Source organism: Protobothrops mucrosquamatus, unplaced genomic scaffold (genome assembly GCF_001527695.2).
Source record: "Protobothrops mucrosquamatus isolate PMUCROS unplaced genomic scaffold, P.Mucros_1.0 scaffold61, whole genome shotgun sequence".
Classification (NCBI taxonomy): domain Eukaryota; kingdom Metazoa; phylum Chordata; class Lepidosauria; order Squamata; family Viperidae; genus Protobothrops; species Protobothrops mucrosquamatus.
The window spans coordinates 1,393,811-1,417,245 of NW_015386440.1; the positions used below are offsets into that span (position 1 = coordinate 1,393,811).

Sequence of the window (23,435 nt, forward strand, 5' to 3'; positions counted from 1 at the left end):
CAGGACTGGCCTAGGGGAAATTTTTAGCTGGGTTTTAAAAGATTTTAAATTAATATAGGCCAATATTAATATCTTTTTTAATTATGTTTTTAACTATAGTTATTTTGGTATTTCTGTATCTGTTTTATTAGGCTGTTAGCCGCCCTGAGTCCGCAAGGAGAAGGGCGGGATATAAATACAATAAAACTCAAACTCAAAATGTGTGGGATACCGCTAAAGAGTTGGCTATAACTTATACCGCTAAAAAGAATAAAGAAAAGAAACAACAACAGTTAAACTTAAAAGGAAGAATGAAGAAAGTTAGAATCAGAATTACAAATAGATCCATAAAAGAAAATACTTAGAAACAAATGGAGATAATAAAACATAAATTAAATTTAGCCGAAATGGAAATAATGGCTCAACAGATTAAAAGGGCTAAACAGAACTTCTTTGAAAATGCCAACAAGCCGAGTGATGGTTAGCATATAGAGTGAAAAAAGAAAAAGAGAAAAAATTGATAAGCAAGCTGCAAGATCCAAAAGGTGAATTACAGTTTCAAAATGATACAATTAAAAAAATTATTAAAGATTATTATGAGATACTTTATAAGGCAGAGGAAATAACCAAAAGAAAAAAAATACAGCAGTACTTTAAAAAAGCAGACTTACCAAAAATTCCAGAGAATATTTGAAATATATTAAATGGAAAAATATCAATGATGGAAATTATAGAGGCTATAAAAAGGCAAAAAAAGATAAGACTCCTGGCTCAGATGGATTACCTGCAGAGTTTTATAAATCACTACAAGATGTATTAAGTCCGATCCTGAAAGAACTGTGTAATGAAATTCTTCCGGAGGCTAAAATATCAAACACATGGACTGAAGCCAATATTACTTTAATACCCAAAGAAGACTCTGATTTAACGCAAATAAAAATATATAGACCAATATCACTATTAAATGTAGATTACAAAATCTTCACCTCAATAATGAAAGAACAACTAAATAAATTTTTGATCGAATTTATACATATAGACCAAAATGGTTTCCTACCTAAAAGACAGATAAAAAATAATTTAAGAATGATTCTTGATGTGTTAGAGTACTATGAAATTCATTCATTCAGGGAAACAGATGGTTTTAATATTCCTTGATGCACAGAAAGCATTTGACAATGTAAACTGGCAATTTATGTTTCAGCAATTTGCAGAAATGGACTTTGGAAAAAAAATATAAATGTAATCAAAACAATTTATTGTAAACAAGCAGCCAAAATAATTGTAAATGGAGATCTTACAGAAAACTTCAATATCAAAAAAGGCACAAGACAGGGATGCCCACTATCTCCATTGCTATTTATACTAACATTGGAAGTACTAAATAGAAACATTAGACAAGATATAGAAATTAAAGGACTGGAGATAAAAGATGAAAAATATAAACTACAAGCATTTGCAGATGATTTGGTTTTTATATTGGAAGATCCATTGGAAACAAGCACCACAAACGTCTGGAGAAAATAGAAAAAAATGGAGAAGTGGCAGGGTTGTCAATAAACAGAGAAAAGACTAATGTGCTAACAAAGAATCTAACAGAAAAACAAAAAAATCAACTAACAAAAACAAATCTTTAAATAGTTAAAAAAGTTGAATATTTGGGAATTTATCTAACAGCAAGATGTGTAACAATAAAAGAAGATAACTATATAATACTGCTAAAACAAATAAAACGGATTTGGAAAAGTGGAAAAACTTCCAACTTTCAATGTTGGGGAGAATAGCAACAGTGAAAATGAATATGTTACCAAAAATACTCTTTTTATTTCAAATGATTCCTGTAAGGCTGGGAAAAGCCTTTTTTGATGAACTCAGCATGTGGTCCTCAATGGAACCACATCTACATGGAGGGAAGTGTGTAGTGGGGTGCCCCAGGGCTCTGTTCTGGGCTCAGTGCTCTTCAACATCTTCATCAACGATCTGGATGAGGGGATAGATGGGGAACTCATCAGATTTGCAGACAACACCAAGCTGGCAGGAATAGCCAACACTCCAGAAGACAGGCTTAGGATACAGGAGGATCTGGACAGACTTGAACACTGGGTGCTATCTAACAAAATGAAATTCAATGGTGAAAAAAGTAAGGTTCTACATTTAGGCAAGAAAAACCAAATGTACAGGGGGGTACCTTGCTCAATAGTAGTAACTGTGAGAGGGATCTCGGAATCCTAGTGGACAATCATTTAAATTTGAGCCAGCAGTGTGCTGCAGCTGCCAAAAAAGCCAACACAGTCCTAGGCTGCATTAACAGAGGGATAGAATCAAGATCACGTGAAGTATTAATACCACTTTACAATGCCTTGGTAAGGCCACACTTGGAATACTGCATCCAGTTTTGGTCACCAGGATGTAAAAAAGATGTTGAGACTCTAGAACAGTGGTTCTCAACCTGTGGGTCGGAACCCCATTTGGGGTCGATCGACCATTTCATGGGGGTCGCCAAGCAAGGCTGTCCACCATTTTTTTTGTCCGCCATTTTTCCCCCTTTTTCCAGTGGGTGCCTTACCTCCCTTGGGCTGGGCCAGCTGGTGGTCGGCCTGCCCCGTCTCTGCCGCTTTCCAGCTACGCCTCGGCCGGCGCAGGGGGCGGAACCACGCATGCGTGGCGCTCCCGGGCAGGGAAAGTCCTCGACTTACGACCGGTTGGGTAGTCCTCGACTTACGACCGGTTTAGTCCTCGACGTACGACTGATTTAGTCCTCGACTTACAACCGGTTGGGGTCACGGCATTAAAAAGGTTGAGAACCACTGCTCTAGAAAGAGTACAGAGAAGAGTAACAAAGATGATTAGGGGACTGGAAGCTAAAACATATAAGAAACAGTTGCTGGAATTGGGTATGTCTAATTTAACAAAGAGAAGGACGAGGGGGGACATGATAGCAGTGTTCCAATATCTCAGGGGCTGCCACAAAGAAGAGGGAGTCAAGCTATTTTCCAAAGCGCCTGAAGGCAGGACAAGGAGCAACGGGTGGAAGCTAACCAAAGAGAGAAGCAATCTAGAACCAAGGCGAAACCTCCTGACGGTTAGAACAATTAACCAGTGGAACAACCTGCCTCCAGAAGTGGTGAATGCGCCAACACTGGAAGTTTTTAAGAACAAACTGGACAGCCATTTGTCCGAAATGGTATAGGGTTTCCTGCCTGAGCAGGTGGTTGGACTAGATGACCTCCAAGGTCTCTTCCAATTTTATCATCATCATCATCATCATCATCATCATCATCATCATCATCATCATCATCATCATCATCATCATTATTATTATTATATTGAAATTTATTTGGCAAGAAAAAAAAGCTAGAATTAAAGTGAAAATACTACAAGAAGTGAAAGAAAGTGGAGGATTTGGACTGCTGGACTGGAGGTTATACTACCAAGCAACTATTTTAACATGGCTTAAAGAATGGATAATGCTTAGAGATAAAAGACTATTGTACCTAGAGGGGTATGACCTACAAATTGGTTGGCATGCTTTTCTGTGGTGTGGGAAGAATAAAATACATAGATACTTTCAAAACTATTTTATAAGGAATGCACTTCTTTCAGAACGGGAAAAAATAAAAGAAAAAATTATATTAAGATACCTGGATGGCTTTCAACAATGGAAGCTTTTGCTTACCCAAATTTAATTAACTACGATAAAGTTGTGACTTATAAAGATATTTTGGACAATGAAGAAAAACTGAAAGACAGACAAGATTTACAAGAACAAGGTATTGATCTAGCATGGTGGCCATATCTGCAAATTCAAAAAAGATATTAAAACAATGGGATTTTATAAAGAACAGATACTGCTAAAAACAGATGAAAAGTTGATGAAACTATCGATTTCTGTTAAACTTAAAGATGGAGGAAGAACAAGTAAAAGAAACAATGATAACATGGGCAAAGAATTTTGGATATAATATAGAATTAGAAGATTGGCAAAAGTTATGGGAAAGAAATATTAAATTAACTAAAGCAGTGGCATATAAAGAAAACTTATATAAAATGTTTTACAGATGGCATATAACACCAGTGAGATTAGCAAAAATGTTTAAAAATACTTCAAACAACTGTTGGAAATGCGAACAAAGACCAGGTACTTATTATCATATCTGGTGGACATGCCCTAAAGCAAAAAGATTTTGGGTTAAAATACATTAATGGTTGGAGAAAATGACTAAAAAACAAATAGACTTTAAGCCAGAATTATTTTTGTTAGGAATAATAGGAGCAAATTATGAGAAAGATTGCAGATATTTAATACTATATGTACTAACGGCAGCAAGAATTGTATTTGCCCGACATTGGAAAAATGAAAACTTACCAGCTCAAGAAGTACTAATTAAGAAAATTCTAGAGTGTGCAGAAATGGATATATTGACTTTAAAAATAAAAGAGAAAGAAGACTCCGTGTACTTTAGAACATGGGATAATTTCTATCAATGGCTAGAAAAACAAGTTAGAGAGAAAGGAATGTGATATGTAATTTTGAATATATATTAGCAAGAAGTAGGCTATTGAGTGATTAATTAACATATTGTTTATGATAATTAACTATTATCTATTATTGTTTGTTAAACACATGAACCCAGACATTATACTGTTTGCTAAATATTGAGAATGTTATTTGGAAAAACCCTAGCCCGAACCCTGATCCAAATCCCAACCCCGACCCCTCCTTATTCCTAACCCTATAAAAACTAATAAAATCTATACAAAAAAAGAAATAAATCATACTGAGTTGCCATCCTACATAATTCCAGAAGGACTTCTTCAAAAATGATCATTGCACTCTTAGCCAGTTTTAAAAAAAATAATTTGTAACAAAAGGAGTCATAATTGTGTCTATAAATCTTTCTGCGAATTGTAAATAAGACAACCATTGAAAGTATAATCTTTATCCTCCTACCAGTTGTTCTCTTGATTTTATTCTGTGTTCCTTTTGGCAAAATGCTAGTATCTCATGATACATTACAGGTACACATTGACTTACAAAAGCCCATTTAATGATTGTTCCTAGTTACAATGACACTGAAAAAAAGGGACTTATGACCATTTTTCACACTTATGAGCATTGCAGCACTTCCACGATCAAAATTCAGGCGCTTTGCAATTGATTCATATTTATGATGGTTGCAGTGTCCTGATGTCATGTGATTATCTTTTGTACCTCCTGACAAGCAAAATCAATAGAGAAGCCAGATTCACTTAACAACCATGTTACTAACTTAACGACTGTAGTGATTCACTGAACAAGAAAGATCTTAAATTGGGCAAAACTCATTTAACAAATGTCTCACTTAACCATCTCAATTTTGGATTCAATTGTGGTCATAAGTTGAAGACTATCAATAATCATTTTGTTTATTTCTTGTCTAAAATTCTGAAGTAGCAGGAACTTGAATATTAATATCCAACTCTCTAACTTTCTCAGCCTAATGTTTTCCACATAGGTTGGGATTATAATCCTCCAAATTCCGAGCCAGAATGACTTTTAGTCACCAAAAGTTCTGCTATGCCTTGGTATCAAGATAGATCTTTGCAAGCCTTTGTTCAAGCTTTCACTCCTCTCATTTGTATCTATTTCAAGTACCCTGTATGACTTATTAGATTTTATTTAGAATTCATGGGGTCACTATAAATCCTTGCTAGAAGAGGAAGACAATCTTTAACTTAAATCGTAATGCAGCACACCTTGGGAGGCACTTTGAGATGGAAAAATCTTACGCCTTTTCTGGCCAGGGAATATTCTGAGCAAAACAGAACCATTCCCTCTATAACTTTGAGTACCGTTTGAAGAGAATTCTGCCAGAACAAATCAAAGTCAGTATACCCTGAGTGTAAAGTCATAGAAGTCTAGCTAGGAAAAAAAAGGTAGAAATCTCACAAGCTTTGTTCATGTGCTTTGCCTGTCAAACAAAGAGTTTGGGGTATAGATATCACAGGAGAATTACAAGCCTGGATTTGCCCAGACTATCCCCTAAAAATCCAATTATCACATTTGTATACCCTTCTCCACAGGACAGATATACTTGAGGCTGTCATTTCATCCTCTCAACAGACTTGTGAGGTAAATTAGGCTGAGATGTAGTTGTTAGTGAAGTAGGTTATGCTGAGAGAATAGCTCTCCAGAGAAAGACAGATCGTACACTGATAATAATTGCATTTCAACTCATATATTGGATTTATGTTGTTTCAACTCTGTCCTGTCTTCTGCAGCCTGCCCTCTCAAATTCTGCTTCAACGGGTGCAAAGGATTTGAACTGTGTTCAGTGCAACTTGGTTCTGGCTTGCCTAATAGCTTTTGCAAGAAATAAAAAAAAAATCCATGTCACTATTTTAAACTATGGTTTTACCTTTTTGAATGACTTGCCTGGTTAGTCAGATCAAATGTTCATTATGGTCATACACCCAGCATAGTAGCTTGATTCTCTTTCTCTCTTCAAAATGGCATATTAAGAGGTTCATGCAATTTATTGGTCAGTGTTTGCTTAATATCCAGCTTTCAATGATTGCCAGATCCAGTGTGCCAAAAATCTGTTCTGTCCACACAGGTTTCTCTTTCATTAGTACTTTAATGTATCTGCCATCTTCCTGAGTGAATGAGAAATGTTATGGCCATTTGGAAACATGTTTGCAGCTTTCTGCTTTGACAGGAAAATATAGAAACTTTTCTATAAGGGTGAATTTGTCATATAGCAAGCTAGCAACTAAAAAGTTGTGTGAGTACAACATGGATTGTCAGCCTAATGTCTACTACTTCAGTTGAAAATGACAAAGCAGCATGGACATGCTATTTTTACCCTCTGACTGATATTGCCTACATATCAATAGTATTTCAGCTGCTGGGAAGGCTACCAAGCAAGAATGGAGAAAAGATAAGAGGAATACAACAAGGCACAGAAAGCAAAAGTAACATGGAGTGAATGTGGAAATGTGTGGGCTTTCTTTGGTGTGAGCTGGGGGATAAGACTGTTCCAGAGCTATGTATATCAATAGGAGATTTGAGTTTAAGACCAATAAGTCACCTATACAGCTTTATCACTCACCTAATTTTATTGCAAATTATATACCTGGGCACCTTCATTCAGCTGAAGTGACTTTTTCTTTAGAACAGCAGTTCTGAGCAGAGTATTGTGAAGTTACTAAATATTTCAGATGTGTTATGGTAGTATTCTTGAGGGAACTGAATCTTGTTGTTCAGTCATTGCACTAAATAAATTGATGGGAATGTTTTATTTTATTTCTGTTGGTAAAACAAGATGCAATAAATTTCTTCTGCAGTTCATTAAATCGCCAAAATGTTATCAACCTATTTTTATTAACACAAAGAAATTTTTAATTTAGAGCGTATCAAGATCAAATGAAAGTGATTGCAAATAAGTTATTATGTTATCTTTTTCACTTCTGGTTTACAAATGCCATATTTCACAATTCTGGTGGTGCCTAACTTATTTTTTAAACAATATTAAATATAAGAAAATAAGCCCTGACTCATTTTTTATTTCTTTAAATAGAACATTTCTTCCTTTCCTTTCCTACCCTAACCTACCCTACCTTACACTACCTTTCCCTTTCTCCTTCTCCTTCTCCTTCTCTTTCTCCTTCTCCTCCTTTTCCTTTCCCCTCCCCTCCCCATCCCATCCCATCCCACCCTTTCCTTTCCATCTCATTCAATCCAAATGAAATTTGCAACTGGAATTTATTGCAATTGCAGTCCAACCTATTCTGGAAAACTTCAGACATATATAAGTTTCCTAAATAAATACATTGATATTATCTAGTGACATCTTAATGGCTATATCTGCATAGTTTCCTTATTAAGGCAGCTAATCATTGCTCACAGGTCTTACCATGCCCAAACACAAATGTATTCACAAGATGACAATATGTAGCTTGTGGGAGCGTTTAATGTGTAAAATACAGTAGCAAAATGGCACATAATCTTATCTTTGTCACTATATGTTAGATGCCTCTGTCTGTATGCAATATACAGAAGGGTGGATATCTCTTATTATTTATTTGGATCTAAGGCAGCATACTGAAAGGAACAAAGATAGAGCGTGTGAAAAGAGAACAGTTGTGAAAGGAGAGTAGACAGAAGAAAAGTATAATGGCAGTAGTGTGTTGCATAGAATTTCTTTGGTACTCAGAGTAAAAGAACTTTCTGTTTACCTGATTGTATTTCAGGTGTTCTTTTTCTGCCATTTTTTTGAATATTATTAATAGTCCTACGCAAATGACTAATTGGTATTTATCCATTTGCTTGCTGTTTGTAATTTTCTTGCTGCTTAGAAAACATAGATATTCAAATGCCACTATTTCAAAGGGCAAATGAACTTGCAGAACATTAGGTTTAATGCATCCAGTAATAGTTTCTTGTTTGGAAATTAAGCAATTGTATTTTGTAATAATCCAGAAAGTACCACATTTAAATCTGTGTGCATATATTCTCTTTCTCTCATACACACAGCCATTTTTCCCTCTTGTTTTTACACATGCAGACTGCCACATCTGGTTCTAGAAATTATTTGATGGCAGATGTACCATTATTACAAATTTCCCTACAGAATGTTAATAAGAATTACAGCAATAGCATTGTACTGCCACCATTTTTCAAAATATTATGTAGTTATAGTTAAGAATAATTAGAAACAAGATTTTTTTTAATAATAATACCATGTTGAATTTTTTCTAACAGAAATCAGAAGAAGAAGATCTTGTTCTTACTGCTGATGGCACCAGAGAATTCCTCACTTTTGAGGTTCCTCTTAATGATTCTGGGTCAGCTGGACTTGGTGTCAGTGTGAAAGGTAACCGGTCAAAAGAGAATCATGCAGACCTTGGCATCTTTGTGAAGTCCATTATTAATGGTGGAGCAGCTTCTAAGGTAAGTGTATTTCAGACATGTCAGATAATGTTCCATAATCCAGCATCTCTTAGGCAATCCACTATTGATTTCCTGTTATGCATCGTTCCTTCCTCCATTTCCCAGTTTTCCATTTGAATAATTAGTATGATGATGATGCAGCAAATGCTAGCTGCACTTCGGATGCTCTAAATATAATAATATATAGTTTAGGTTTACAACATGTCCATTCTGATAATATGCTTTTGCTAAAGCAAAACACTAAGGGTTTTAATTTGAGGAATTGGGAGTCTCCCGGAATTGAATCTGTCTGAACTTGTTCCTCATATTGTAGTAAGTAATAGTTTATTTGGTCGATTTTGGCTTAAACTATTGGGGAAAAGTAACCATTTTGATTTATAAGCTATGATTTATGAATTAGTGTGAATCTAGCTGTTGTGACCAGCATGCTTTAATTCAGCATGCTTTAATATAAGGGAGATCCCAGTCAGAATGTGTAATGGTATGTGGGAAAAGGGAGATAGGGGAGGCAGCACAGCAAAATGGTTAGGGCAAGAAACTCAGACGGGACTCTTTCTAGTTGTATGGGCTGTGAAAAAGATGGCGGGAGAATCCTGTTTTGATAAATTTTATGATTTCACCCTTACTACATAGACAGGAAATAAAATCATATCAACCAGTTCTACTTTTTGTAAAGCTACATTAATAGAAATCTTGCAAGAGATTCTGTCAGCATCTTCTTTTTACAGTTGACCTTTATCTCAAAGCAAGAAGGGCCAAGAAGAGAAAGAAATGTGATGAACTGATTTCATTACACATGTCAGGATTATAATCTGTGAAATCACAATTAAGTTTTCTTTGCATAACTTTTTCAGTTATAAGAAATTACTTGCATCTAAAGATCATAAAATTGGGTGTGATTCACTTAACCATCTTGCTTAACAAGGGAAATTTAAGTCACAGTTGTCTTAAGTCTTCTATATTAGGAGATCATTAAATTATTGGAGATGCCATAAGAACAATGCTTTATTAAAACATATGTTTTATAATGTTCCAAAGTTATGTTTTGATAAAAGTTATTATATACATTAATTTGATTTTAAGGGAAAGTTTAACGTTCCTATTTAAATATTCATGTAATATTTTTGAACATGCACATTATTTTGAACATTATTTTCATGTGTACTACATGAAAACTGACAGCTGTACAATGAAAGTGGATGCCCTGTGCCTTACTTTTGCCAAGAGATTAATTCTGCAACATTGGAAAGATTACCCAATGAATTGACTATCTATATTATTTGCAATTTATGAATGAATATATGCACTATATGCACTATATTTGGATGATTCTGATAAAATATGGTCATCTTTTATTGAACCTGTTATGTAAAATGTCTCTATCTGTCTGTCTCTCTCCGTCTCCCTCCCTCCCTCCCTCTCTCACGCACACATACTCTCACACACACATATGCATGACAAAATCATAATTTATGTTATGTTTTTTCTGTTCTGTTTTGTTAAATTACTAAAGCCCCAAAAAACCTTTAATGTCTCAATTTCCCTTTTACTTGTTAGGATGGAAGACTCCGAGTGAATGATCAATTAATCGCAGTAAATGGAGAATCATTGTTGGGAAAGACGAACCAAGATGCCATGGAAACTTTGCGTAGGTCCATGTCCACAGAGGGAAATAAACGGGGAATGATTCAACTGATTGTTGCAAGACGAGTGAGCAAATGCAATGAGGTAAGAAACATTGTGACTCTAGCAAAATAGCAGAGGTAGAAGTATACCTTCCAATAACAGGAAATAAAAGCATTTTAGCCATGTCAGAAGTGAATGGATTGTTGTTAGTCTCCAAATGGAAATGAATATAACTTCATTTCTATTGCATTTTCATGGGCTACTATAATGAAAAGTAATCTGGATTTCCAGGAGGGAGGGGCTACATTCCAGAGGACAAAGAGACAGCAAAGTTTAGATAGTTTGGTTGGGAGGAAGAGGGTAGAGGCAAGGGGTTAAATCCCAAGAAGTTAATGATGCAAGAACTTTGCTTCAGGTTGGCAAGATTTTTGTCTGTAGGTGAGGAACAATAAAGGAAACTACTTTGAAGTAAGTTTGCATGTCCTTCTTGGTTCTAAAAGCTAGTCTCAGGAATACACAATTTTGGCTGGGAAAGTCTAAATATTTATGATGGATTGAGAACATGGAACATTTTATGAGTTTATGTTTTATGAGAAAACATTAAAATTAGTCAAGTCTTGAATAATAGAAGAGAAGAGTGGGGCTTACACACTTAGCCAAAGATTTAGAAGGCTATGCTATAAGATAGTTTGTCTAAAATAAGATAGGACTAGCAGATGAAGACTATAACTTTCAATAGCTTTGCTTTTTTCTCCTCATAATTCAAGAATTGTACTCCAGAAATACAGTGTTTGATATTTTACCTATGTTTTCTTGAAAGGTTTTGGATGCATCTTCTGTAAAATGAAGTGAATTTCATATATACTTCAGCATGGGTAAAGAGATCCTTTTGATGTCTTAATTCAGCTTTCATCACCTCCAGCAACATGGGCAAAGTTAGCAGATTATGATATTAATCATCAAAAACTACAGATTTTACCAGTTTGAGAAAAGTACAGTTCCACTAGCTAAAGAGCAGAATTCAGAATATATTGTTAAACCACATTTTGAGGTTTTTTAGTTTTAATGGCATGGTTTTGCAAATATGATAACAACAGATTGTTTAGCTTTTTACTATAACTTGAATAATGTAAAATTAGGACACATAAATATATATGCCTAGATTGTAAGTTCTGGGCTAGACTCCAAATCTCCAAAACCTCTTATTGTTATCTTAGATAACAAGGGCAACATATGCACATTATAGTGTAAGGTTATCTAATTTCATTGTATAATTTCACAATAATAAGCATTTCTACTGTTGTATTCTATTTGCTGATGAGGATACATATGCTAATATCAAATATTATAAGAAACATATCATTGAAAGAAACATTCATGCCCTGAATTAATCTGTATATAATTCAATGCATTTTCTCAAGGCCAGTTCAAGACATTTAATTACTTGTAGAGAATCAATGAATGGCAAAGAAATTATCAAGATTTGGCAGAACTTCTTACAAATATCTGTTCAACGCTGATTACAATGATTTACTAACCACTTACTCTGAGAAAAGATGGCAGTCAATAAATTTTAGTATTTTTATAAAAAAAGTTTCTGTCCTTTCATAAAACCAAACATTTGTTGTTTGAGCTGCCTGCCTTGTTTCTGTAGGTTCCAGCCTTATGCAATCTCAGAAAGAACATTTTTAGTGAGGAGTTTATACTTTGTGCCAAAAAACCCCTAGCAAGGCTCTATCCAATTTAAGGGCGTATGAATAAAATATTTGAGATCTGAAATGCAGCAATGAAAAGCTGATTTAAGTTAGTCTGCATTATTAAGAGAGAAGCAATATCATCTCCTCAAGGCATCAAAGCAATTTTTTTTACTCTGAAAAATCCCAGAGATCTTGAAATTGAAATTGTTATTTATGCTGATTGACATCCTACTAGCTTTGGTTAGTGTTAGAAAATAATGAGTCTTATCAAGGTTCTCAACTATAACACAAAAGATTATGTTATACTTGTTCACACACACATTTTGGATTCCAAGTGTTGTAATTTTGTAAGCCTGGACTTTTGAAGCATGAGGAAAATTTGCAACCATGCTGCTAGAGGTGGAACTTTGTTTTGAGAAACATAGCTGTTGAGAAAGTAAAAATTCCATTTTGTGTATTTAACTAAGGAGCTACTTTTTCTTTTATAGTAATCATATTACTGAGATTACTGAGTCTGAGATTTAAATTGGAATGTTTGTGGTAAATATTATGATAAAAGGGGAAAAACTCTTAAAGAAGGATCATAGAAATATATTATTATATTTTAGATCTTTTCTATACCATGTTTAAAAAAACTTCTTTCAAATTATGAAGAGAGTGCCAAGGAAAGTTAATTTGCTCTAATAAATGAATGAAGGTTGATAATGTTTCAAATGACTCTTTGCTTCACTGTTTTATTACTTTGTCTTATTGCTTGTATCTCATGTATTCATTTGAAAAATCTTAGCTTTGATTCTGAAAATCCAAATGGGACCAATTGAATGGCTTCTAAAATGACCATCTCTGACATATTTCTAGTCCAAGTTTTCTTTCACAACATATTTATTTGTCAATGTTTATAGCTTTCATCCTGCTAAACATTAGACAAATGCTAATTAAAAGGAAGCTAACAAGGCAGATTAGTTTTTTCACTAACTGCTTTTCCAGGAACATATTTTCTCATATATTATTAATAGAAGCTCCTGGCAGTGATATTGCTGAAATGTCTCTGGCTGCTTAACTATCTCTTAAGTATTTTTTTCAGATAAGAACTAAGCTAGCTACAAGGGTAACAGGCATTATTTATCAAGTACCCTGCATTTTTAAGCAGGTTTTTCTTACCTGGATGATAAAAGAGCAAAAAGTGAAGTATTGTTTCCTTTTAAAAAAGTATGGCATTGTCACATAAGGACCAAAAAAAACCCCTTCTCTGTTGTGAACAGCAAGCTTGTACCAGTCTGGATTGTATAATTATGTTTTAGTGGCATTCAAGTGGCTGAGAATGCAGCTGTGGTTGAGGCTGTATTTCTTGCTAGCTCTAACAGCTTGAAAAGAACAGAAGGTAGCAGCACTTAAAGTAGAGTAGTAGAAAGCTTAAGCCTTATAAGTAAGAAATCCATATTTTAAGATATCAAGACATTTAGAAATGCCACAGCAATGAAATTCTGTTTCCTAAGATTGGGGTAATTAACAAATTTAATAAAAAAAATTAAGAGTAATTTTACTCTGGACCACTTATAAATAAGGTGACCAACTTTTTTACAATGAAAAGGAGGACACAAATAAATTGAAGAAAAAAATATCATAAATAAAAGAAACATTTTATTCATTGCAACAATAATACAGACAACTTGCATGTGCAAAGTTTGCCAGCCGGGTGTTTTGGTGCGCTCAGCAGCAATTCCTATTGGCTTTCGAAAGCCAATAGCGGGAGTAGCACAGCTCATGCAAAAGTTGAAAAAAAACCATCAAAAAAAGGTGCCAGAATGCCGTTCTGAGCGTTCTATGAGAAAAAAAATCCCTGCAGATTAGTCTTCAAATATTGAAAAGGAGGACATGTAGGAGGACACTTTTCGAGGGAGGACAGAACTTACAAAAGGAGGACTGTCCTCCCTAAAGGAGAACGGTTGGTCATCTTATTATAAAACTAAGAAGTGAGACAGACAAATTAGAATGAGGAGGTGGTCAGCAAACCAGGGAACTGCCCAGCTGCAAGTCCTAGAGCACAGGTGTCAAACTTGCCATGTCATGTGATGTGTCGTGACGTATCATGACATTTTTTGCATTGCTGGAGCTGGTGCAGGCGGGGTCTCTCCGTATGATGCAACCAGCCCGCGGACCGGCAGGGATGCAGGGACACCCCTGTCCTAGAGGGATGCAGGGAAACTTTTCTGGATATTTTTCTCTCTGGCCACTGCCAGACTTGACATTCTGAACTCAGTTTTACCTGTGACAGTTTCTTTTTCACAGCAGACTTGATCCTATTCTTTTGAAACAGTTCTTATGATAATAGGTAGACAAACAGTCCAAAACCTTTGGGGTCCGTGATGCTTTCTGAACTTAGTCCTTTACTTGCAGATACTTCATTACCAAACTAAGTATGACATCAGTGCTAGAATGATGCACTGATGATATTACCTATTTTTGTAATGAAACATCTGCAAGAAAATTACCAAGTTCAGAGAGCACCAAGGACCCCCACAGTTCAACCCTGAGCTACACATATACTCTTCTGTTGGTAACTCAAAGCCTTTACATGATTTTCTTATAACATTATTTGGACTGGATAGAATGATGTTATGTGATAATGCCACATTCTTATTACCAATTTTTTTTTAAATGGAAAAGGCTCCACATATATTTTTCAGTAGTACTTAAAGTACTATAAATTGCAGATATAGTGAGAAGCATGCTAAGAGACATAATTATATTGGCTAACTGATATTAAGGGACAGTGGCAACTCCAGATAGTATCTACAGAATCCCCAAACTAAATATTGTAAAAATAAAAATATTCTAAAATTAAAAACATTTTAGAGTCTTGCCATGCACTAGATTTTATAAGATTTTTGGCACATACTCTTAGGAGTATGAAGTAGGGTAAAATTGGACAATCTCCTCTAGGGTTGAATACAATTGGACAGGGAAAACCTTTATCTTTACTTTAAAATGTTGAGTATTCTACTTTTCAAAATTAATTATTTTTTAAGTCCATGTTTATTGCACAAAATTATATTTGTGCAGTATTTGAAAGCACTGCTAGCTTCTGCTATGCCATGTCTATCTGGATTAGAGTTATAAAAATCTGATATCACTGGGCAAAAGCAGAGATAATTTAATATAACACTTTATATCATGTTCTACACAACTGGGCAAGAACAGTAGTTAAGTTCTGGTAGGAGACTGAACATTTTCCTTTGATACTTATGCAATGTTGATTTATTATAAAATTTATAAAATTTTCCTTTTCTCCTCTGTTTCAAATGTCTAACAATAAAATATTATCAAATATTATCTTAGTCTTGTAATTACTTTTTTTAAAATCATACCATTGTTTTTGAGATTCTTTAAATTTTCCTGAGTTGTACTGGATCAAATTCATTAATTTTTTTCTCTATGTTCTAATAGTAAGAAAAAATTTTAAAGTCCTTTTTTCCACAAAGGAAACTATGCAGATTTCAGTAAGATAGATTTAATGTTACTTTGCAGTAAATTCAGAATCCTGGAAATTTTCCATACTCATTTTTATTGAATTAATTAAAGCAGAGTTTCTTTGAATGGTTAGAAAATGCATCTTCCCAGTTTTTTTCTCCACCTGGGTTGATGTTTTTGAGATAAGCTTTCAACTGACTCATCCTCTATCTCTTAATTTTTTATGTCTATTTTTGCTTCTCCCCCCCTTTTTCCCCCAGTCTCCTTATAATCACCTATTAGTGATATTCCTGATTTTATAGTTTGTAGTCTCAGCAAGCTCTAGGTAATACTTTGGTTTTCGGCATGCTAAGAGCTATGAATGTATGATAACTTGCAAGGAAAAGTCTCAAACAAAAAGTTCTATAATATTGCCAACAGAGTGAAGTCAATTAATTATTCTCATCTCTCTCTCTCTCTCTCTCTCTCTCTCTCTCTCTCTCTCTCTCTCTCTCTCTCTCTCTCCCTCCCTCCCTCTCCCTCTCCCTCTCCCTCCCTCAATCCCCTTTCAGTAGAACCTGCCATCCTTTACTTATGTAAACCCTACTTAGAAAAACAACAACAAAGTGCTTCTTTAAAAAGTTGAATATAGTTTTCTGTTTCCTTTCCAAAATGTTTTTGTTAGTTCATAAAAAGCAGTTAAATATTTGTGTGGCTGATAGTTGATGTCTTGCTTTGAATCTGGCTTTTTATACTTTAATTACTGTAGATATTGAATGGTATCTTTTCCCATGAAAGAGGTACCACATTTGCGTACTCATTTGTAAAGCAGAGCAATTTAAAAAATAATGCTTTTGTTTATCTTGTTTATGCTCTATGGATACTAAAGCTTGCCAGTAAATATCTTTATTGGATGAAAAGCTGCTTCTTTCTTGGTGTTTGTGGGCGAAAATATTTTAAACTTTTATTCTGCATCATTCTGAATGATTGATGACCATTCAAAAAATAGCTAGATTTTTGTTGTATACGTTTGACGTTCTGTCTCCCTAGGAAAATAATTCATGTCTGGGCTAAAGTTCACTCTTTGAAGAAAGTTAAAATATAAATAGAGCTCATCAGTGCAGTAGATTTGATCTGCATCTTTAGGTCCTGGTTATCATTTCCCTTTTTTTCTTCATGGACAGCATTTCACAATTGTAATATTTTAATTTGTTTTAAATTTGCTTTTGAGTCTTTTACATCAGAGATGTTGAATATTGTTTAATTTACTTTTCACCTGAGCTGTCAGTTATAATCTACAATTTAGGGCAGGAAAGAAACTAGGGAAAAAATAGATCTTCAGTTCACACTATGAAGTTCATTAAGTCTAATCCACTTTCACGGCAAGTTTATTATTTTTCTACAATCTAACATACCTGCAATTGTAATTGTGTTTAGCCTTCATTGCAACACATTTTCTCAGGTCTGATCAAACTGGAAAAGATAAGGCTACCATTTAGAACCTCATTAAATATCTCATTCGTATCGAATAGATCAGCGTTCCCCAACCCCTGGTCTGCGGACTGACATGAAGCCCTATCCATGCACACGCAGGATGCAGGCAGCGCGTTAAACCATGCCCCCCAGTCTGTGGAAAAAACACCCTCCATGGAACCAGTCCCTAGCACCTAAAATATTAGGGCTGCTGGAATAGATGTAACTTTGTACAAAAAGAATACTTTATATATTTCCTTTTAATTGTTCTGACTCAGACCTGTCCACAATGTGAGCCAACTATAAATCCACTTCCCCCTTACTACAGCCCTGCTTCAATCACCTGCTAGGCAATAAATAGAGTATTGTTACGTAATATTCTTTTAGAGCAGTGACAATCCCTTGAAAGACCTGCTTCCAAAGGTGCGGAAGCATATAGAAAGTGTTTCCTATTTAAATTATTAAATCAGCCATGTCTTTTTCTAGTTTGCATCCTTGTTTTGGAAGCCACACCTACTAGACGTGTGTGTGTTCCTTCTGCATCAGTGAAAATGTGATGTGGAATGTTGCATGTGCACATATATAGGGATAATTGAAGGTAGCTGAACCAGTTGCACACATCTAGAAAAATTATGGTGGTAGTAGTGGAGCTCATATAAAGTCCTTGCATGTTTTGTAGCATCTTTTAAAGAAATGCAAAAGTTGCACAACCTTAAACTATATTTTTGACACAAACTTTACAAAAGAAGTCAGTGCAAAACTTTTGGAAGACTCACAGTAGTTATGGGAAAAGAACATAGAACTATTACAGCTGTTTTATTTTCTACAATAAAGAGACTTGCTATCTACACCACCCCATGTTCATTTAGCCAAAACTGATAACAAATTTTCTGAGCTTATATTCATTTGCCCACATTGTACATTTTGTGCTTCGTTTGAATTCATGTGAATCTGGCTCAAACCATTGATCTTGCAAAGAACTGACATGATTTCTCTCATGATACCTTATCAAAATACATGGCATAAACATTAGTTGATTTTCAACTGGTTAGCTTCAATGAAGAATTATTTAGATTTTGAATGAAACTCAATCTTATTTAATAGTATGAGGTGATAAGTGCCAAGCATAATTAGGGTTAGTGCTGATCCGAATCTTAACCATATTTACGCTTTTCAAAGGATAATGCCTGTGGGGTATGTGACCCTGTGGTTCACACTGTCATGCATTTGTAATGATTGTAATATTAACATGTAGTATGTAGGCAATTAGAAAGGCAAAACAATGAAAGAAGCTGTTTTATTATCACCTCTTCCACCATTAATATTGCTATGTATTTCTTTTTTCTCCATCTTTAAAGCACGCAGGGTTGTAACTTCCTGCTGGGCAAGGACCTTTGAAAAATGCTTGTAAGGGATGGGAAAAAGAGAGGCAAAATTCATATGTGGGAATACAACAGAAGTGATAGATATGCTGGCCATAGGTATTTGCAAGACCGCCTCCTACCAAACACCTCCCTTCGACCAGTCCGCTCCCACAGAGAGGGCCTCCTTAGGGTGCCGTCGGCCAGACAATGACGGCTGGTGACCCCCGGGGGAGAGCCTTCTCTGTGGCAGCTCCTGCCCTCTGGAATGACCTACCCCCCGACCTACGTACAGTTGTGGACCTGCGCCTTTTTCGGCGAGCCCTGAAGGCCCATCTATTCCGTGCGGCCGGCCTGGCGTAGTTTGATTATGTTTTAGTGGGGGTTTTGTATGGGGTATTTTTAGAGCAGGCCTGTTATTTAATTTGATTTTAGAACAGAAATTTGTGTATATTTATCGTGGTTTTTATTATCGCCTGTTCACCGCCCTGAGTCCCGTAAGGGAGATAGGGCGGTATATAAATTCAATAAATAATAATAATAATATTCTGAAAAGTTGACAGTTTAGGATCAGAAATACTGAAGATTCTTATAGCTATTTACTTTGCCACTGCCAAACCGAAATGACAGGATTTACTTCAAGTAGAAAACCATAGTAATTTGAAATAATGGTAGAGTTAGAAACATTATAGTTATTTATTAATCTGTGTTGATTATGCAATGATTGCATATGAAAGTATATTGCTTCACTGGAAAAGCACTCTGAAACCATATTTCTAATTATGACCAGAGAGATTATTTGATTCTATTATTTACAGGGAGAAAAATCTCCTTTTTTCTCTTCTGCAACCTGTTGGTTGCTGCCCTTTTATGAAGAAGGGAAAGATCAGGCCAACATAACAACAACAACAACAATAAAAAGTTGTAAGGGATCTTGGAGGTCATCTAGTCCAATCCCCTGCTCAGGCAGGAAACCCTATACCATTTCAGACATGCAAGGTTGCTGTCTTGCAGTTCAGCTATAAATTAAAATATTGCACTTTGTTTTTCTGTGTTTCTTTTTGAACAAAAATAGAGTGGGAGCAACTCTGTGGGAGATATTATGTCTGGACTAGATGGTTGGTCAATAAGCAGCACAGTCAATGCAAATAATTGAAGTCCACGTTGAGAATTTCTAGCTTATTGGATGTCCAGCCGTTTTCAAACGTAAGGTGCTTTGTTTGGTTTCATCTTGCTGTGAAATGGGATTTTTTTTTTCCTTTTCCTGCAGTTGGAATCACCTGGGAGTCCTCTGGGGCCGGAGCTGCCTATTGAGACACTAATGGATGACCGGGAGCGAAGGATTTCCCATTCACTGTACAGTGGGGTTGAAGGCCTCAATGAATCCCCCACCAGGAATGCTGCCTTGAGTAGACTAATGGGTAAGTCAAATAGACTTGGTTACTGTGTGCTATGTTATCAAGCAGTTCATAGGGACTTGCAAATGGATTATCAGTGCTTCTCCCTCCCTTTCCTCTGTTTTGTGTGTGTTTGTGTGTAGGCAGCAGCAATTTAAAAGGCTGCTTTTCTCCCTCTTCAACTTTTCTTTTTCTTTTTTTTTATTGAAAATTTTTAAAAGTTTTACAATATAACTCCCCACCTCCCTCAAACCTCGCCCTTCCCCACCCCCCTCCCTTCCCCCCGACTTCCCAGAGCTACACACAGGGTTTACAATGCAATAATTATACTCTGTCTTAAATTATGTTACCCTTAAGTTAACAATTCTATAACATCCTTTAGCTCTCTCCTAAACTAACATGTTAAACATCATTATTACAAATTATTTAATTTTAATAAAATATACTACATTAACAATCGCAAATTTACTCAAAAACCAAATGAAACTTTTTAGTTCCATATTTATTCTCAATATAATCTATCCATCTTCTCCAAACCAATATATATATTTCTTGTGGGTAATCTTTCACATAGGCTGAGATCTTAGCCATTTCTGCTAAATTTGAAACTTTAAATGCCCAATCTTCTATAGTGGGCAAACAATCCGTTTTCCAACATTGAGCTACTAATAATCTCGCAGCAGTTATCAAATTCAACATCAATTCCATTTCTTTTTTATCCAAATTTTCCATAATACCCAACAAAAATAGCTGAGGCTTAAACTTTATCTTTTTTTTAAAGACATTTTCAACTTTTCTTGAAGGAAATCAGTATATTGGTTAAATAAGTACAAATGATAAACATGAGAAGATTTTTTTAAAAAAAAATGAGTTTGGAGACAGGCTTTACACTACTTTGCAAGAGTCTTCCCAATCTAGCTTCATTAACTATAAGTTCAATGAAAGTTATGATGATCAAGTAAGTACCACTGAAGTTTAAGCTTTGACTTTACTTCTCCATAACTTTATATGGTAATATAAACCTTATCGTTTTGGACTTCGGATGATGTTTGTTTAAGAACATACTTTAAAAGCCACACGGGATCTTAAAATACTAATTTTGTGAATCCTCGTGTATTCTGCTCTTTGTAGAGTCACCAATGGACTTTTTTTTTTTGCTTGTAGCAATTTATTAGTTTTGCATTTAGAAGAGTATTTACTTGGTGATCCATTTCATCTTGATTTAAAAAATAACTCTGAAGAGGATTTACTTCATATGGAATATTAAAATAAATGTTAAATTTTGGAAGAATTTGTATTGATTCATAATAATAATTTATTAACAATTAACAATTAACAATTGTTAATTAACAATTCTAGTACATCTTTTGCATATCTACATATATTCTGCTTATTTTCTTCTTTCCTGTGGTCAAAGAGCAACAGATGTTCAGTGCTTTGCATCCAAAAGGAGAAAATATGAAAAATGTGATTTGACATATTCAAGGGCATAACACCTGTTGGAAATTCTTTAAGATAGCTATGACTTTTCCTGGTCTTGTTCAGCTATTGTCTGTATCTGCTGTGCAATGCAAGCAAATAACATATTAAATTTACTAGTTTTCTGGCAGATGCATCCCCACATATATTCTGACCGTTTCTAAATACAAAGGGATTCAGGGTCCTATTATAGTCTATTTCTCAGTGCTCAGTTTTTCAAATTCAGTAATACCTAGCAGGATGCAATCTGGGTAAGTCACCAGGACTATAGGTTTTGTCTTTCAAACTTTCAGACTTGTGCTGGAGTCCATCTTCAGGGAATTTCTCTCTAGCCCTGATGATGGGTGCCAACACGAGTCTGAAAGCTCGGAACGCTAAATCTCTGGTCCTGGTGACTGACCCAGATGGTATCCTGCTACATTATTCTGGCATACATATATTTGCCTTCATTCATCAGTAATACCTAATTGTTTGCCATGTGGCTGGATTTATCACAATTAGACTTTGCTGAGATCTACATAATAGCCATTGCAATGTATGATTTCAATGGATGAACTCCAGACTAATAAAATTTCTTCACTGTTATGTTAACGTAAAAGAAATGATGATGATGATGATGATGATGATGACGACATCCATTTAGTCATGTCCAACGCTTCGCAATTCTATGGGCCAGGTTTCTCCATATCTTCCAATCTTACACTACTTCTTTGAGTTTTTCTAGACACTGGCTAGTATCAACTCTGATGGGGTCCAGCACTGTTTTCTTTGATGACCTAGTTTCTTTTTACCACTAACTCTTAAAAGAAATAGCCACATTGAAATACGAGTTGATTATTACTTAAGGGTGCTATGTCCAGGGCATGTTAATTGCATGCAGTTTTCCAAGATTAAAAGTTCAGGTCTTAGAAAAATATTGGGAAGATTATTCTTAATCTCCACTAGCTGTACTTACATTTTCTATGTTCCAAGCCAGATATATTTTAGCTTGATGCATATTTTCATTCCTTTGATAAGAATTCGGTACAGCAAGGGGATTGCAGAATTCAGTGCAGCAAGTAGATACTGACTGGACCTAATCTCTTCATATACTTTTTCTTCATATAATTTAAAATTTAAAATTATAGTTTGATATTTAAAACTATCACATAATTCACACACACACACACACACACACACACACACACACATAATAAAACTAATACAAACTAATATAAAGTAAGAAAAAGTATTTTACAGCAGATATAAGTACAATTATAAATTGACCTCTTGTTCAGTGATTATAACGTAACTCTCTTCTGTCTATGATCTATCCTGTCTAATCATCAAAGCCATGAATCATACATTCATTTCTTCTGTTTTATGCAAAAATATTCCAGTCAGCAATAAATATATATTGTATTTTTTTTATCAAAGAAGTCAATTTGCCATCTCAGTAAGTTCCATTATGTTTACCGTCTATTGCTTCATTGTGGGTACTGCTGATTCTTTCCATTTTTCTGAATACTTTCTTCAACTTCAATAATCTCACTGAGGTTATTATGTACAAAAACAAAATTTCATGACTTTTTTCAACTGTTATCCATCAATCTCCAAAGAAAAATATTTGGTCTCAATTGTATGATAATCTTTAAGGTTCTTTGTAGATATTTAAATCCATTTTTTTAGCTTTTTTACATATTCAGAAAGCATGATAAGCCACAAAAATATGTTCAGACACAACCTGAATTTGTAACTATTTCATTGTCTCAATATGGCACATCTAACAATGATCTTTGAAATCCATATTAAGTTTATGTTACCACAAATATCTATGCCATTCAAATCTCACACCATGTACTTCTATTTATTTATTATTTAAATTTATATACCGCCCTATCTCCCTTACGGGACTCAGGGCGGTGAACAGGCAATAATAAAAATCACAATAAATATTGAATAAAAAGCCTGCTCTAAAATACCCCATATAAAACCCCTAGCAAAGCCCAATCAAAACTACGCCAGGCCGGCCGCATGGAATAGATGGGTTTTCAAGGCTCGG

The 23,435-nt window shown here is 35.0% G+C and overlaps 1 protein-coding gene across 1 annotated transcript in view; it reads left to right on the forward strand.

The window, feature by feature from the left end:
* PARD3 (par-3 family cell polarity regulator) overlaps window positions 1-23,435 on the forward strand; it is a 315,093-nt gene that overhangs the window by 108,298 nt on the left and 183,360 nt on the right. The window contains exons 10-12 of the mRNA XM_029283357.1: window positions 8,723-8,911; window positions 10,469-10,639; window positions 19,789-19,939. Coding sequence (XP_029139190.1) covers window positions 8,723-8,911; window positions 10,469-10,639; window positions 19,789-19,939 — 511 coding nt within the window. The remainder of the gene's footprint in view (window positions 1-8,722; window positions 8,912-10,468; window positions 10,640-19,788; window positions 19,940-23,435) is intronic.